General features: G+C 37.2%; 1 protein-coding gene across 1 annotated transcript in view; it reads right to left on the bottom strand.

The window, feature by feature from the left end:
• Positions 1 to 18,483, bottom strand: part of CCDC6 (coiled-coil domain containing 6) — a 34,875-nt gene that overhangs the window by 13,754 nt on the left and 2,638 nt on the right. The window contains exons 2-5 of the mRNA XM_029085485.1: positions 15,828 to 15,977; positions 7,339 to 7,467; positions 3,119 to 3,222; positions 1,311 to 1,471 (exon numbers count right to left, since the gene is read on the bottom strand). Coding sequence (XP_028941318.1) covers positions 1,311 to 1,471; positions 3,119 to 3,222; positions 7,339 to 7,467; positions 15,828 to 15,977 — 544 coding nt within the window. The remainder of the gene's footprint in view (positions 1 to 1,310; positions 1,472 to 3,118; positions 3,223 to 7,338; positions 7,468 to 15,827; positions 15,978 to 18,483) is intronic.

Below are 18,483 nucleotides of genomic sequence, written 5' to 3'. Positions count from 1 at the left end.
TACTTTTAAAACCTAGATCATATTGTCAATGAGAATTTTATTTTAAATTCTTCTAGATTTTTACTCTGAATCACAGTAATTCAAAAAGAAACCACTTAAAAGTAATAAAGAATACTTGAAATGAATTTAATTAAGCTAGGCGTGTACAAAGAGTACTTTAAATCTAAGGCCTCGCTCTCATTCCGAAGTTCAGTAAGGGAAGGCTGCAGTGCAGAACTGACAAGTACAAAGATTAGCAGTCCTTATCTTCTTTTAACTGACACGAATCATTAATACCACAAACTTGCGCACAAGGTCCCTGCAAAGAGCACTCCCCCATCATCTCTGTCTTTAAGGAAGGCCACTGCCTCTGGCAAGCTATGTCTCTAAACATGGGTTGAAATACTCCAGTTAGCTTGTCAAGACAGCACACTAGAGGGGGAGAATCTTGCCTCTTGCCCACGCACTCAAATTCTCCTGTCTATATGGTTAGATATCTACTTGCCTATCAACTGAAATATAATGCTACTGACTAGGAACTAGTCAGAACTGATGAAACTTGGATAGAAATTTTAGATTTAGCATGAAGGAATGAATGACTGGCATTGCAAAGATCACAGGAAGGTACAAGCGACCTTCTTGACAGCTGAGACCATGTGCTCAGAGCCGCAACCTCTTCTCTTGAAAGGCAGGGCAAAAAACAGGCTTTCCACTTCTGGTCAAGGGTCCATGACACTTTTCACAAGGGAAACACACAGACTTCTACACAACTATTTATTCTGTCCACCTTCAAAGCGATCTTGCATAGCTAAGAAGAAAATAAGATTACTTGTTCTCCCATATTGCGAAGTCAAATAGCTGCCTGAACAATTAGTTTAACACAGCTACAAACAATTATTAAAGGTAGCTGCAATCACTAAGAAGTTAAATTTTACATACAACTGAACTTATTTTGCTAGCTGTTAATTCTTTCGAGTAATTCTTAATTCATAACAAAACTCTTAAAATAGGCCATAAGTATGTTTTGAAAAATCTTTATGTTGAAACACTGCTAAGTCTCTGAAAAAAATGAAAAAAGATAGAAGCATTTTTTTCCTGGCCCCAAATATTAGAAAAACATTTGTTGATTCATCCAGACACTCTTCTAGTAAAGCTAAAAGAACCCAAACTGCAGTATAAATACATCAGTGAGCAGTAATACTACATTTATGAAAATGTTTTAATACAAACCTGCCCAATTTTTTCCCACTTCTACCTTAAATTCCAACTCATGAAGGGATATATACACATTACACAAACTTAAAAAGATTTAAAACAAGTTTTTTACTCACGTTGTAACTGTGCAGCCCTCAGTTGTTTCTTTAACCTCTCCACTTCATTCTTTAAAAATCTGATATGTCTCATCATATTTTCTGGAGAATCTATCTCCATTGATATGTCTCTGGGTGATGGTGGAGCAGATACTGGCTGGTCTAATTTCTCCTGCAAAATTCTGTATGAAAAATAGTTCAAACTTTACCTTCAACTCTAATGAAAAGAAAACCCCTTAAATCTTCCAGAAGCCACTGCAAGGATTCTGACAGGTATATAAGACTTATTTTAACTACTGGTTTTGGGAAGAGAATTTTGGGAGGATTTATAATGCTTTCTTTTTTAACTCAAAATTTTTTAAAAGGGTAAAATTTGTTGTCCAGATGTAGAAGGATTTTCTAAAATACTCAGATATTGGCACTCCCAAATATTTCTGCATATAGTTCAGGAAAAACAAATTCTGGACTATACATAATTAACTCAGTTTTATATATGCAAGCCCTACTTATTCCACAAAATCCTTTCTAAACAAATTAATTTAATCTCTTACGAGTTTTTACATTTATGTTCTTAGAGGAAGAACGCATTCAAGATGAAAAGATGAGTAAAGGATGTCTATGGTGAAACACAAGCTTTTTTGCCTTTCACCATTATCAAAAGAGAAAACTTCACAGACATTTTCTGAAGCATAGTCAAACAGTCTCCTTTAAAAAAATTAAATAAATCTCCAAACAGAAAGGTATTCCTGGTAAACCAGTCAAGGTTTCAAATACCTCAAATAACTGATTGTAAATTCAGGAGTAATGAACTTCTCTTACAATGAAATAAGCATATGGTAGATATCAATTGTTCTAAATTATTATTTTTGGAGTTAACATATGAAGTATTTTTCAGTCTGAAAGCATGAAACTGTTCTTCAACAGAAACACGCTGATTGGCCAGATCCAACTCTGCCCTGAAGAACAGGGACAGCACTATGCAAGCACAACTCTTTGGATGGTCTAGTATTTACACATACCATACAAAGTGGTACTAAAGCATGGTCTGACTGCACCATAGCTCCTCATAAGAAGGCACACAGACTGCGATAAATTAAACCAGAAATAGTCTGGCTTAAAGGCGTCTTTAAATCAAAGATCCAAAAAAGTCCTACCAAAGGCCCATGCTGCTATGGATTTACCACTGTTAAATATCACATGTAGGTCTTCAGAGCACCTTCCACACAGCAGGGCTCTGCAAAATAAAACTACAAAACCTGCAGTTCACCTAGGCTCAGGTATTTTCTGAGGCCCCAGTCAAGATTCACAGAGTCACACTAGCATAACTGTCCTTAAACGCGTTAAAGAAAATAAGGTATTAGTCATCTCTTCTCCCCTACCCCCCTCAAAAACTGAGTTCTTATAATATAGTGTTAAAGACAGGGTTGCTTTAATATATATTTTTAAACTTAGCTTTCCCAAGAATAAAAAGTCTCACTGTCTTAACTTCTATTGAAGAACCAGTGGGAAGTCTCAATGATATGAGTGCACATCACTGAGAAAAACCTGAAGTTTTCTTTAAGCAGATAGGGACCTTCTCATATAACAAACACACTAAAATACCATGTTACTTTCTCTGAGGTCATTTCTTATACGATTTAGTTTCATCTACTTTAAGCAATCAAGGATGTGGCATCATATAAACAAGGAGCTTTACAACTGCTTTAACTTCCAGGTTTTCACAGATTTAAACAACACTTATGGGACAGAGATGAACACATTTAATCCAGAATATTAAGTATTAAATGATATCTCTCCCACAGTAACAAATACACTGCAACAAGACAAACCGTTTTTCTGCTTCAAGCTTATCCATCCTCTTCCAGAGACGATTCACTAGTGCTTCTTGTTCTTGTTCCAAAGTATTTTCAAGGTCAATCTTCTCACGTCTTAGCTGGAAAGGGAAAACAATCAATGAAAATTATGAAATCTATTTTTTGCAAGGAACTGTCATTAGGAAAGATCATTGCTATAACACCACCATTTTACATGATGCTCTACAACAGTAAGGAGAAGGTGGAGAAGAGACAAAAACCAGGCACAACACACTGGTCACAGAGCCAGTGAAAAAATCAAGAGATTCAGGAATTTCACAGTTGTCATCTCCTTAACAGAAATTTTTCTCACAGAACTTGCTGTCTCTGGCCAACAAGGAGGAGCTTGAAACCTGGACAGGTGGTCACTGATGACAGGACAAGCCTATTCAAAGACATCTCCTATTCCATGCATCTCTGAAGTTTAAACTGAATTTACTGTCCACAGTAAGAAGAATCACAGATGGAAGCAACACGCTTCAGCCTCACAGGAGGGATGAAAATTTGGATCCTGACTGACACTTTGCTCCCCACACCAGCAGGAGCTGGGGTGGTACAAAGGCCGACGGCTCAGCCCCAGGAGATACATTACCAACACCCAGATCTTCACGACATTGCATAGCTATCTATATAAATACATGATGAAAAAGGTTTGACTACACATCACTACCTCTGCAGCAATGGAGTTTGCATCACTTCAATGCAGCATGGTTTAGACTCACCTGCTCTGACATAGTTTTTTTACAAAATGTTACCAATCTAACAAACCCACAGAAACATACTGGTAAAAATAAATCTATTTCATTTAATGGTATAAAGAGGAGCACACTGGAATCTGAAGACAGAGTAAGTTATTTATAACCTTGGTTTTGAAAAATCTAAGATTACATTTAGTATTATAGCAACCATCACCAAGGCAGGGGAGTCCTTTAATTGGAAATCTGCATACGGGTGAGCATGCACAATGGCAAAGTCAAACCACCAGCAACAATATACAAACAAGCCTTGTGTTGTGCACTGAAGGCTGACAGACATGCTCTGATGAAACACCAAAGAAACTGGGTTGTGAAACAAAGATTTAAAGCTCCCCAGCACAGGAAGGACATGGAAATCCTGGAGCATGTCCAGCGAAGGGCAACTAAGATGATTAAAGGACTGGAGCATCTTTCGTATGAGGAGGGGCTGAGGGAGCTGGGCACGTTCAGCGGGGAGAAGAGACGAGTCAGAGGGGATCTGATTAACATTTATAAATATCTAAAGGGAGAGTCTCCAGAGGACAGGGCCAGACTCTTCTCACTGGCACCCAACAGTAGGATGAGAGGCAACAGGCATAACAAAGTTCACCTGAACATAAGGAAGAACTTTACTGTGAGGGTGACTTAGCACTGGAACAGGCTGCCCAGAGAGGTTGTGGAATATCCATCCCTGAAGATATTAAAAAACTGTCTGGACAAAATCCTGGTTCATGTGCTCTAGGAGTCCTTGCTCGAGCAGGGTGGTTGGGCTACATGACCTTCAGAGGTCACTTCCAACCTCAAACATTCTGTGAATTACTGCTTGATTTTTTGCACCTTAACCTTTCCTTCAGAGGAAGGAAAAATCCCTTTTAACCTTCCTCACCAAAAATTGTGTTTCTTTTCTCTCTTTCACGCATACACTTACTTTACTTCAAAATGCAGCTAAATATCTATTGTCTGTGTGTTCCTGGATTACTGCTTCTTCAGTCTTCTTGCCAAATTACTAACAAGCACAACTGTTCTCTCCTGAAATGGAGATCTACCAAATAAATGAAAGTCAATTATGATTTCTGCCTAAGCCCACTATCCCAAATTTTGCTTCTCTGCTTCTCATCTGCCCCTCCTCCTTTGTAGCTTTAATTCTTTGCTGCTGTCCAAGAACATCTTTCCAGAAGACTTTACACATTTCAGGTTCTTCTCCTTTCAAAGAAGCAAAGGAGATTATCATTAGTACTTTAGTTCTTATTTCTCATCTCCTAACTACATCAATTCTAGTTTCTTACTGTACTGTATGAAATAGAAATGCAGTTTAAAAGAGTAACGGCAAGACTACACAAACTTGGCCTCTGCAGGACAAAACTGACAGCTATTTATTTCCTATCAAACCACTGAACTATAACACAGAACATTATTGCTAATTTTAACTGAGACATTCAGTTAATGAAACAGTCACATGTTGCAAATTTCTTCACCATTAGCCTTCACAGAAAAATGTTCTGCCACTTCAAGCTGACTTGAGAAAATTAAGTCAGGTCCCATTTGAAACATAAGATCCAACTAAATTTTTTATTTAGGAATAACATTCTATGCAACTGTCACTGCTGCAAACTGTCTGCCTGTGAATCATCTGTGGCATAAGCAGCTCAGATGAGAGAAAGCAAAGAAGGAAGGACATAAAGCATAGATAATTCATGTTCCATATTTAAAAAAAATAGAAGTTTAGTGAACATGTGTTGTAACTATCTGCTCACTGACTACAGGGACAGATCTAGTAATGTAGCCCTAGATTATATTCAAAGCGTTGCTCCTTCCAAGCCCTGTTTAACAGGTCTCCCAAAGGTTATGTTGAAGTGATATGGCAATCTCTCTTCCTTAATTCCCTATATGTACAAAAAAGGAAACATTGCTTTGCTCACAACTTGTTTACTTCTTGCTAGGTATGGCACATGCCACGAAAGCAGTTGCTTCAGTTGGTTAGTTAGCACAATAAGCTTTTATTCTTATTTGTGTAAGAGAAGAAAGCATGTTGAAGTTCAGAGTAACTTCAGATTTACTATACTTTACTGAAAGAGAAAAAGGTACATATTGCTTTACGTAAATACACATGGAATTGCTAAGTAAGACTGACAGCCAAATTTAACATCTTCATAAACAAAGTAAGCTTTCAAGGTCAGATATTTGAGAGAAAGAACTTTGAGCATCCATGCTTTTTGAACAATCTATCATTGATGTAGCAACAAGTCTCAAATTTTATGATTTCACAAGTCTGGCTGCCAAGAACAATGATATGAAAATAAATACCATCAAGATTTTAGCTGTGGCTCATGCTAACATTTCAAAGTCTAAACCAGCTAAATACATAAGCTTACTTCACATTTTCATCAAGTGGCCACCACCACCACCTTGTGGCTACGAGAGTTATTTCAATCTCACACTAATTTCCATGCTGCTTGAGGATTTGCTGGCAACTTCATCTTCCTACCTTTCTATTTTTCAATTTGTTCCATAGATCTCTCCATATAGAATGTTAGCATAAGAATCCAGAAAAAACATTTTATCATTAAGATAGCCATTACTTAATTTATCCACAATGTCAACAGAAAGAGGAGAATCATACAAAACTGGTAGAAATTCAGATTACCAGCAGCAAATCCACATCAATGAGAACAGTAAAAAATAATGTACTATATTTACACCACGGAAATTACTGGACTTTCGCAGGCCAGAAAAAACAAAGTTCTTTTACAAGTCTATATGTTTCATCAGTTCACCTTTTAAGTCAAAAGGACTCCTACTAATGCCACTGAGATGCTTTGATGCACGTGCCCAGTATTAGACATAAGAGCAATCCCACTGTCTACACTTCCAGTAGAAACATGGCTAAAACAAGTGTTGTTTTACCTCTGCAATCCTTGTAACTGTCTAGGGAGAAAGGGAGTTGGATGTAATTAAATCTCAAATCTTTTTAAGTATACACACAGCTGGTATCTCTCAGTTTGAGTCCTGTGACTATCCACGCTGCCACAAAAAGGTGACCTAGAGCACAACTAGACCACATACATATTGTTTACTGTTGTGCTTAACCACTGTTTTTTTTTCTCACTAGCAGCATGAGAGTGGAAGCTGATTAACAGCAACAAGAAGCATTACTTACAAAAAAGTTGCATTTGCAAAACTTACAGCTGTCCAGCAGACATGACAGCCTGCAGTAAGGGTACTAAAAGTTATAATGACCATGAAAAAATATTAATCAAAGTTTCTCATAATAAATTATGTTAATGATTTATTGCTTTGAAAGTCAAACTGACTTTTTTTCTATATTCTTGACATCGCCCAGTTTCTTACATACTTGAAAAATTAAGTCAAATCTAATACAAAACAAGTTTTGGTTGTTTTTTTGTTGTTTTTTTTCAGAATCCCTTGTTTTACAGTCCTATAATTCTGAAAGCTAGGAGTTACCTGCTCCAGGGTGAGCTGCTTCGAAATTGTATCATTTTCCAGTTTTTTAATCTTCTTCATCAGCTTGTTCACTTGAAATTCCTGTTCCTGCTCTAAATGCTGCTCCAGTTCAGCTTTCTCATGCTGCAGCTAAAAATTTAGGAGATATGGAAGTATTTTAAACACACAAATAAAAGTATGAAACACTATACACCTTTCACATGTTTATTTACACATGTTTATTCTTACTGCACATTAAATTCTCTACTGATAATTCTTGGCAAAAGACTTCAAAATGCACAACCCTCCCAAAAGCCCTTCAAAAAGCAGCGTTTTAAAGTCACATAAAAATAGATACATTATATATAGCCTACAAAATAATTATAGACATTTCAAAAGTCAAAAATCTATCATAATGTTCACAAAAGCATCAATTCTATCCAAATGCATCATCTAAAGACCACCCAAAGCATAAAATGCAGGTCTTCGCACTTCCTTCTCCCAGGCAGTTGAAAGTTTAAAATCATGACTTAAGTCATAATACTGAAATTGCTGTGCAACAAGACAGTGAAAAAACCAGATTTCTATTCCTATGCTAGCAAGAATTTAAGATTTTGATGACATAAAACCACTGGTTATTTCAAACAAATGTTATAAATTTTCTTAACACACAAAGGAAACTTTTTTCAGTTAATATTTCCAATGGAAAAAAATCTTTACTCTCAAACCTCTCAAGCAGGTGGAAACAAAAAATGTCCGCACTTTTTACCATAAGTCATGGCTTGGAGTAGGAGTCACTTTTAACATTAAAGTCAAAATCACAATGGAATCTCTCCGAGACAGGGATCCAAGCCTTCCTGTGGATAAAACAGCGTGTGACTGGCACCACAGTAGGAACATGTGAATTTGACTTAGGGAAAAGCAAACATCACCAAAAGACAGCGGTGTAATTACACCATGCTCTGGCCATCATCTAAAAATTGCAGGCACTTTTTTCCACCTGCTTATTTTCTATGACAGTTCTTCTGGCTATCACATAACAATACCTAAGATCACAGTGTCTAAATGTGTGAGGAAAATCTGAGGAAATGGAGACGCACCTCACAGTCATAGACACAAGTCAAGGTTGCTGGATATACACAGTGAAGAAAAATACTTTGATTTTAAAAGAAGCTAAAATTGCTAGTTCATTAATTCAGTTCCTTTTGCTGCTATTTACAGACAAAATGGTCTGTGAAGGGCACTTGGGCAGAATTCAGAGCAGAAAGCCTTACGTGGAGAGAGCACTAGGCAGACAATAACTACTTGGCAATATACATATGGGATAAGTTTGCAGTTTAAGTGTGTTTTCAGGGGTTATCAACTTTGGGATTTTATTTTTCACAAATTAAAATAAACATCAGAATAGTAATTAAAAAAATAAATGAGATTCAATCCTTTCACTTACTAAATTACAGTACATTTTCCAAAACCCCTGATGCTCATGGAAATTCCTATGCACTTGAGGAAGCCACCTGGACTCCAACATGATAATCACTGAGACTACCATGGCAGTTCTTGATCCAATGGTTAGGAAATTTTGTTAAACCATCTAGTTGGAAATAAAGCCATTTTATTTCCTGTGTGAGAATATGCAGGGCTGCTAAGTGAGATTTTCATTAGGAGAAAAATTTATATTCACACTTTTAAATCAAAATACTGTTTGTGTTGTTTGATAATCAAAAATTAGAAGTTTCTTACTTCAGTACTGGAGTTAAGCCTGGCTGGAAAAAACCAGGTTTAACATGAAAAGGACATTATTTAGTCTTACAACTCTGTAAGGGCCTCTCCTTTCCTTCCCGACCCCCATACAGCAGCTACAGGTTAAGACTGGAAACAGTCAAAGAGCCCAAGGAGCAGACAGTGCGCAGATTACCACCTAGCTCAAGGTACTTTCTGCACTTACATCAATTTTCATTTTGCTTCATTAAAAAAAGCTAGATGGTGGGTTTTTTTCACCTAAAAGTTGAGACCAAAGCCGATTGCTGTAATCAGCTAATATTTAGTTAGCAAATTAAACTGTGTGAAAAGGCACAGAGCCAGAATCTATTACTCAGGCTAAAGCCAGGTGCTGCTAACAGAACGCGTGTTGTTGGGGACTGCTAGCATTTGCAGACAGTCCAGTGAGCCAGGCAGATCTCAAACCAACTGAACAACAAACACTTGTTTCTTGCTCTTGCATTTCTCATGTAAATGCAACTACCGTATTATTCAAAACAACAGCACAATCTTGCTTGTCAAATCATTCCTTTTAAAGCTTGTTGGAATTTCCACCACACAGGAACTGACAGGCTTACTTGTTAAATCTGTAGCTGCTGTGCAGGATCTACTGAACACTACCTTGGGAGTGTAAACATACTGCAGCCAAGGGACTGTTCTAGCTGATCAGAAAGATAGAGTGAAGCCAGGAGAGATCTACTACAGGAATATTTTCTATTCTGTTTTTAATACAAATACACCAGAAAGCAAAGTGACTAGGAATAAGAAGAAACCCAGAAATACTTTCCCCTCAAGTGCTAAAAGGGATTATAATGTGAAAGCCCTCTCGGACATTCTGATGAAGCTACTTTATTGTGCTACTCTCCCTTCACCCTTTTGGCTTCATTAGTCAAAGCAGGACAAAAATACTAATAACACACCCCAAAATACCTATTAATGCTGTCTGTCACTCAAAATTGGGTAAAATAATTTTTCCCTCTTATTAGCTTTGATGATGAAAACCAGATAATGCTGAAACCCTGACACTGAAAAACAGAATTGCTAACAATGAGAAAATATCCACTGGTAAAACACCAGCAGATAGTGTTTATTTTACTTAGTAAAGTAAGAGAGTATATTCAAACTTTTTAATTATATGCAATTATAGTAACAACTGTTTACAGATATACCTATAGCTGCCAGCTAAAGAGAAGAAAAAAATGTGACAGAACGTGTCACCTCGATGACAATGTCTTATATATGCAAATTGTAGGAGAGATATTGGGGGAATTTTAAGCTACACAAGAGGGGTTTGGTGTGAGAGACAGCTAATACTTTAAAGTGAGAACACTGCTATCAAATACAAAGCTTAGCAGCAGAAAGAGCACATGCATTAGTTCAGGTAAGTTCTATACAACTACAGTAATATCCTTCTCTCTCTACAGAAAAAAAATTCCTGATACAATGTAGGACCACATTTACCTTACTTCCTTACTGTACTGGCTTATTCTGGGACAGTGGAAAGTGTTTTTTATGAAATAACAGAGCTAATAGACGAAGCTCCCCTTTAAAAAACCAACACTCAATTTATCCCCCCAGACTATGACCTTGCATATTGTACTGAACAGTCTATTTTTAGTACTTCAGCCCTCAAAAGTTGTCCAATTCCTCCTTTGCTGCATCCTGAAAGTCCTATTTATTAACAAATTTGTATCAGCAGTTTGCCTCCTCTTTATGTCCAGATGTTCATCAAATGATAGATGAGTTGACTGTTTATTCTGCACAATCACATTTGCATCCTTGAGCTGATGCATTGTATTTTGGAGAACAGGAAGGTTAATAGCTTCTGTTTACAGACCTATAATTCTTGAAAGAACTGTCAATAATCAGACTTGCATGAGAAACAGTTCTGTATAGCCTCTCTAATTACTTAATCTGCGTGACGACACATTATGCCATTATCATGTTGTAACATTTTACTTTCAAGGACAGATACTCAGACCGATATGCACTTGCAAAAGATATCAGGGTACTGAAAAAAAATCCGTATTTGACTTTGAAAAGGACTGTTCCACACTCTAAAGAATAATTTGCTTTGTAAGTTCAAGCAATATTACAAATTAATTACTCTTTTGAGCAGCCTTGTTTCATAACAGATAAATTTTCAAGATTTATTACTTTAAATTTCAAAACAGTAACTCAACAAGTTCATGTCCACAGCTGCAAGAACACATTCTGCATTAAAACACTGCAAATACTCTGCAAAATATTAGTACCATTCTATAATGACTAAGGATCGAGAATTCTACAAAAACATTGTTCCAAACTTGCCAGAGGCTTAGTCAGGTAGACAAAAATATAATTAGAGTAAGTACACAGGGAAAATATGCTGAATGTTTATAAGGCTTATAAGAACTTTATCAGGAAAGTATGTGACGAAAAGCTTTTGTTTACTCCAAAACTTCTGTTGAGATGCATATGCTCCTTCATCTCCGCAGCATTCAGCCTAGAAAATTAAAAATTATGCTAAACAAAGGAAATTTAACTAGTAAATGTGTACACTTATTTATTGGTAGAGGCAGTAAAAGCTAATTCCACACAGTTATAAACAGGTATTGTCAAGCAATGGTAGGGCACCAGAAAGCCTGGCAACAGGAAGACAATATTATTCTGTGAATATTTTCAGTGAAAATGCCTTCTTTTATTTGCTACTGTGTATGTTTAGAATCTGTCTGGCATATTTTAAAATGTTTCAAAATTAATTTCTTACAATACTGAAAACCTGATGTAATTCTGTGTTTTATAATAGTAATGTACATCATCCTGAACTGGGAAATTCTACTTAGGCTGTTAGTGAGGAGTGTTGCAGCACGTGCTCTGGCAGACAGCTTTCGCATTTAAAATGTTTTAACATTCTGGGAGCTCATTCCAGACACAGCTCTGGATGCATGCGTAAGCCCCTACAATTGTGACAAACAAAGGTTTGACAAAGCAAACAACACACAAGCACTATGAAAAAAGTCCCTCTGCTAGGTCGCTTTCAACTGAATAATATGGCAGTAATTTTGACACTGTCACAGACTAGTAAATACTCAAAAAATTAAGAGTACAAATCAGATTCAGTTTACTACAAGTACACCCCTCCTGTTCCAAAGGGCAGTCTTAGGCAAAACAGATTCATAGCCTTTTTTTTTTCTGCCTCCTTAGTCACACAAAAAGCAGGAAGCCATTTGAGGCACAATGCCTGACAGCATAGATTTTGAAAGTCGAGTTTCAGGTCAGATCAATGTTGCCTGGCAAACAAACACAGAGATTAAGAGTTTAACCCCAAATAGCAAAGAACAGTGGAGCAACCAATTAATGTTAACACTTCCACTGGAGACTACTGTGTTTCTGGTTAAGTCATCATCAAAAGTCGGCATCTAATTTAGCTAGAAATTGTTCTTTCTCTCCAGAGCAAAGATACCAAAAATGGAAGTGGGCATTTATCAATTCATTATTAGCCTTATAACTGTCTCATTAGTCTTAACAGAGACAGAACTGCTACACTCTAGTAGGTAACGGTAAGCATTAGCACTGACAAATCTTGAGAAATTCAGAAAAGTAAATTGTAATTATCTTAACTTTCTGTGTCTGAAAAACATTAGTCAGGAATACAGCACTGTGTAGTGGGAAGTGTATCCCAAACAAGAAAAGATGTAATAAATACTAAGCTGACTACATGATGCGTGCTAATAATGCCCTTTTTTCCACAAATCAAGTTTATTTGTAACATCAGTAGTTTCTCTTCTCAGATTTTTTATCTGGCAATCTACATGGGTGTAATTTCCAGGATTCATAACTGAATAATCAAAACTTCTGAACAACAGATAAGCTTTCATAAAACAAAAATCAATGGCAATATTATTTTTAGTTCTTTGCTACTTAAGACAATTGCCTGCAACTCACTAGTATTCTAATATCAACTTACTAAATCCATCATCACCACAGAGACAGAAAATTATTTTCATGGAAACATACTGTAATATTCAAATGCTTCCTAATTCTACAGGTAAGCTCTTTAGGGGAAGGATAATTTCCTTTGTATAATTAATAAGCTGCTGAGCCTGTTACTATTGTTTAGGCGAATATATTAACACACTTTTTTTGCATTTTACAGAAGTTTATCACATCAAAGACATGATCAAGCCATGAAATGAGATCTGCATTCAGCATACACACAGAGTAACAGTTTGAATATTAAACTGTTTACTTCAAAACAAAAAAACAAGTCCTCCACCTATACTTCAAGTCTTGAGCCACTGTAAAGGTATGAAAAGTCATCCAGCTCTATGGACTACAAAACCTGATGACCAGGCAGATTCCTCTGACACAGCTTGAAATACACGTTGCACTAGAGCTTTGATATATCCCTTATCATCTCCTCCTCTGTGCACTTCAGCTAAAAGGTGAACCTGTAAGCAAGATACCCCGTGCCATCAACCCTTCACAGGTAAACCACTACCAACATCGACAGGGTGTTGACAGCCATTCTCTTTTTCAAGTAAGCTGGGTTACTATTTAGACAGAAGACAATTTACTTTCAAAAACTGCTACCTAACGATGCTGATAGAAATTACACAGTTTTAGGACTAACAATTTGGAACACAGGTGCATTTAAGAACTGTCACCTTTTAAAACCTCCTGGTTGACATGACCACGTTTATCAAATGCTGAATGAGGCTTACAGGAAGGCCATATGAAATGAAGCGTGAGGCTGTAGGCTTACTGTGTGTCACAGCAGGCTTACTGTAGGTCACTGTTTAAAAGCAGGTGGTGGTCAGAATTTTACCTCCCTATTATTGTAGCTATGGATATGTAGCTACTTTCTTTCAGCAGAAACCTGCAGCTTGCCTACTGAAAGCTGGATAATATTTACGGGATGATTTTCTGAAGGCTGAAGATTTTCTCTGGATGTTGTACAAAAGGCGAGTGTAACTTCACCAGTTTTATGCCCGCACTCTGTTTCAGATATATGTGCTTCTCTGAATCTCTCTCTCACTAGTGAGAATGAAGTTACACCCTTTAAGGGTTTCCAGTGGATAAACAGCATAACGCCCACGCATTATTTCATACATTACAACGAGGCACTCCCTTGACCATTTTGAGAACAGTAGACCGTTACCTTTTTCCTTAATTTGGGGCAACAGTCAAAGGATACTTTCTGAATGTCCATAGCAGAAAATAATAAAAATTAATTGTAGTTTTAGGTTGACAAGAAGCTTGCATTTCTCTTTGTAATGTGTGAAATGTGTTTTGTATATTAATAATTTAAGAACTGTTAAAGATACAGCCTTAAAACAACTTCAGTTGAATTCTAAGAAAAAGGCTAAGCAATTACTAGATATAGCAATTCAGTTGCTGCAGAACTTGTGCAGTACAAATTTGTGTGCAAAGTTATTATATGAATTCAAAACCCTTCAGCAAAATCAAGTGTAACTCACACTTTTACTTTTAAAGTAAGTCTTACTTTGCTCTACACAATGTATAGTACGGGCCTGGGTAACCTGTAGCCGATTTCTACATAGCCCTTTCAATTAAACAACATTGCTCAACATACCATTTCTCCCTTTACTCGAAGAGACTTCAGTGGAAAGCTTTTTCTAGATCTACATCTTACTTCAGTTAGAAAAGAACACACAATACCCCTATTTTACTGTCAACTGCTTCTCTATTTTTCATAAAAATGTATGACTTTGAAAGCAAATGTACATCTTATTCAGAAACATTCTTGTCAGTCTTCAAGAATAGCAAGGGGAAGTAGTAATATCAGATCAAGGATGTTTTAGCTTGATACTTAACTTACTATGTGGCATCAAATAGACAAAGTCATAGAAGTCCCAATTTTCAGCAACCAAAGCATTAGATGGAATTACCTCTAATGTTGTTTCCAAACAGTGTATTTCCTAACTGCAGGGCTAAACATGCCTTAAGTTTCCAGCTGCAGAACATAAGAAATGCTTACAACGTACAAATTATGTTCTTCAAAATTGACTCATTTTTCAATACAAAGCTTCTAAGCAATATTATGAAAAAAGCCACAGTGGGTCACACCAAACATTCACCTAGCTTACTACCCTGTCTCCTACAGAGGCCAAAAACAGGTATTTAGGCCAGTCTATCAGAAGCAAATAAAATACTTCCAAGAAATACTTACCCATTTTCCAAAAATTAGCAACTTGGATAAAGAAAAGAAGTTTCTCTGCCATAAGTTGTCCCAGTATCTTCTTCAGCGTTTTACTTTTAGGACCTGACTGATTTAAGTGTTTTAATTCAAGAGAAGCAACTCCTTTGTTAAAGTATGGATAGTTACATATAGAGCCTCCTTCAAGTATCACTGCACATTCTTGTATACAAAGTTTAATACTTCAGGACTCATGTTAAATATCAAATACTCCAGAAAAAAAACATCTGCCTTACTAACATTTAAAATTAATCAGTAACTCTCTTCCATAAGACAGTTAATGTTTACTTTAAGCTACATCCATTTCTTTGCATCTCTATACAAATTTTCAGGTTCTCAACACTATGAGTTTGCAGATGCAAACTTTAAAGCAACATATTCAAAAACAATTACTGACTACGCTTCTTGTACTTAGCTTGTATCAAGTGTCAGCTTTACAACAGCTACAACCTGTTCACATCCCTCTGACTTCAATCACACTACCAAAAAAGTTCAACCACCAGTTGGTCCTGAGGCTCCTGGGCGAAACATCAGTAAAAGCAACAATTACCTGCATCAGTTTTCTTGAGAGCTCATTAGTGAGAAATTCCTCTTCCTTTTCATAGTTTACCGCAAGTGTTTCTTTTTCTTTCTGCAGAGCTTGAATCTTCTTAAATAGAGTATTACTGATGAATTCCTCTTCCTGCTCTGCCCTTGCTTGCTGTAAAGTAAAGACATAGTTTTAAGAAAAAAGGGAGCAAGTTTCCACATTAAAAGCTGCAATTATTCCATTGCCCTTTAAATTCCCCCATCTCTTTTTTTTTTTTTTTTTCTCTCCATCTTGCCCATCATCCTGGAGAACAGTAGGACTGACCCAAGTGCTGTCAACATCCCCTTTTCTAATATTATAGCACCTTTCTTCCTTTTTTTGTCCCTCATCTTTCAACTTCAGAAACTACACTGGTGCTTTACAGTGGCCTCCCTGAAACCAAACGCCAGAACTCCCCAACCTTTTAAACTTTATAAAATCATTACTGATTCACATATAACTACTTTTACCTACTCGATTCCTAAAAACCACTCCTCTCTAAACATTCTCCATTACAAGCTGAAGCACAGTTCAGATCACTGCATTCAGCACCGTGCCTTCTTTCCAGATCCCTTAGACTGCAGCCCTGCTTTCTAGGAGTCACCTAACACATTTATTCTCTCACACAGATATTCTGAGCTGCAGGCAGCATAGCTCATCTCACAAGGATTTCTACCCAACCACCAGCCCAAGAAAACATGCTTGTATTACTTTTCAGAACTGCTGCTTCACTACATACAACATCAGAATTAAAACATGCCATGTGGTAGCTTTACCCTGAAGATTTCCAAATTTCACAAGAGGAGAGCTACTCTGGAACTCTTCCCCATGAAGAATCACTAGGTAAGACAATTTCCATTTCAGTTCTCCTCTAGCACCTAGGCACTGCTCCGCAGAAAGGCAGCCTGTAAGCCCGCTCCCTCGCGCCACTCCCTACGGTGCAAGCGTTTGTATGGGGTTTTTATGTACATATTAGAAACCTGACAAATGGAACACAGAAGTTACCTTTTGGAAGTCTGATCTAAAAGGCCACAAAGGGTATCTAATATGGGCAAATGGAAGATCACAGCTACAAATCAGTAGTCAACTCTTAATTCCACAGTCCACACACAGCCCAGAACAACAGAATGACAGAAAAACAGAATTCCCAAGCCACCATATTTAACAAATCAGTCAACATAGTGTTGAAGAGTGCTACCATCCACATCACTTGAACTGCAGATTTGTGATTTGCCCTAATTCTAATAAAATGCTACCAGTGTATAGTTTACATTATGTAAAGATTCAGTAAGTTTTATTTCAGTAAAATTTGATAGAGGAATATTTAAGAACTGAAACAGAAGCATAACTAGAGCTGTACTGAAGCTTAGTGGCCATAATCTTCTGCCCAAAATGTGCCAAAATAACCATCTCTTTATACATACTGCACACTGGAACGTGCTCAAGAGGTTTCATTATGTCAGTGACCTTTCAGCTGGAACAAAACATTTCCTAGTAGTCCAAGAGACAATTACTTAAACAGAGACACCTTCCATACCTACAAGAAAAATTACTTAAAGAACAGAAATGTCTTTAAATTTCATGTAACAATAGGACAATTGTAAATTTTCCTCATATCATCAGTATCATAAAATCTAAAGTGGTGGTCTGGAAACTTCTCAGTTGAGTCCTCCTTCCATCAAGTCCTTCTCTTCACATATTATCTCTGCCTTCTTGTGTCTTCTCCCATCTCTATCGCTTTCCTTTCTTGGCCCTTTTGTACTATCTATCTGCCACCAGCTCCCTTCCCCCTGTCACCAGCAGAGCTGGCACAAACCCAACCTGAAAAACAAACAAACAAACAAAAAAAACCCCAAAGGTCTGGCAGTTTGTTGTTAGCTTCAGAACTTAGGTCCTGCACAGCACCTCGTCTCTAATGTTTGTGCATCTTGATGGCACAGAACCACTACTCCAGCACATTCAGCACTGGTATTATGACTTGTCACCTCAGGACAATGTAAAGTTGACCCAGAGCTCTGAAGAAATGGCAAATTGTCAGCTCACATCTTAGAGGATTAAAACTCAAGGAATCTAACTGATCTCAATATCATCATCTATTACTTTCTAAATGTGGCTTTACTTAGAGCTACTAACAATTTTATGTCTTCAGAGATGTTTTGGAACAGAGTAAACAAGTCAAACTGCAAGGGTTCATTGTCCTCAAATTGTTAAAATTCATGCATGTTGTTCCAAAACCAACTACTCCATTGCCTTCACCACACAGAATTTCTACTGGTGTCTGCTTCTCAGTGGTTCAGACAGTAACATAGACCTAGCTCACCTAAAATTAAATTAGGAAGCACCTGGTTCTAAAAAGAAAAGAATCAGGGTGTTTCTACTTTGATTTCTGTTCATCTCTATTTTGCACAGATTTGTTCTGCTCATGTTGTCACCAATCAAAAGCTCTAAAATCACACTATTACAGCACCAAGCCTGCAGAACACTTCACAGCCAGATCCTGGTGTTACATTAATGATGAGTGCTTAGGTCAATGTGAACAAAGGCCGCCAAGATCCCAGCCCACTCTCAGCCAAACAGCAATGCCCCTCCTTTGTGCTTGCACAGGTGCTCATGCAGCCAGGCAGCAGGCCAGCACAGG

This window comes from Antrostomus carolinensis, unplaced genomic scaffold (assembly GCF_000700745.2).
Source record: "Antrostomus carolinensis isolate BGI_N321 unplaced genomic scaffold, ASM70074v2 scaffold49216, whole genome shotgun sequence".
NCBI lineage: Eukaryota > Metazoa > Chordata > Aves > Caprimulgiformes > Caprimulgidae > Antrostomus > Antrostomus carolinensis.
Note: the sequence above shows the minus strand (reverse complement) of the source record. Positions and strands in the feature narration are given on the sequence as shown.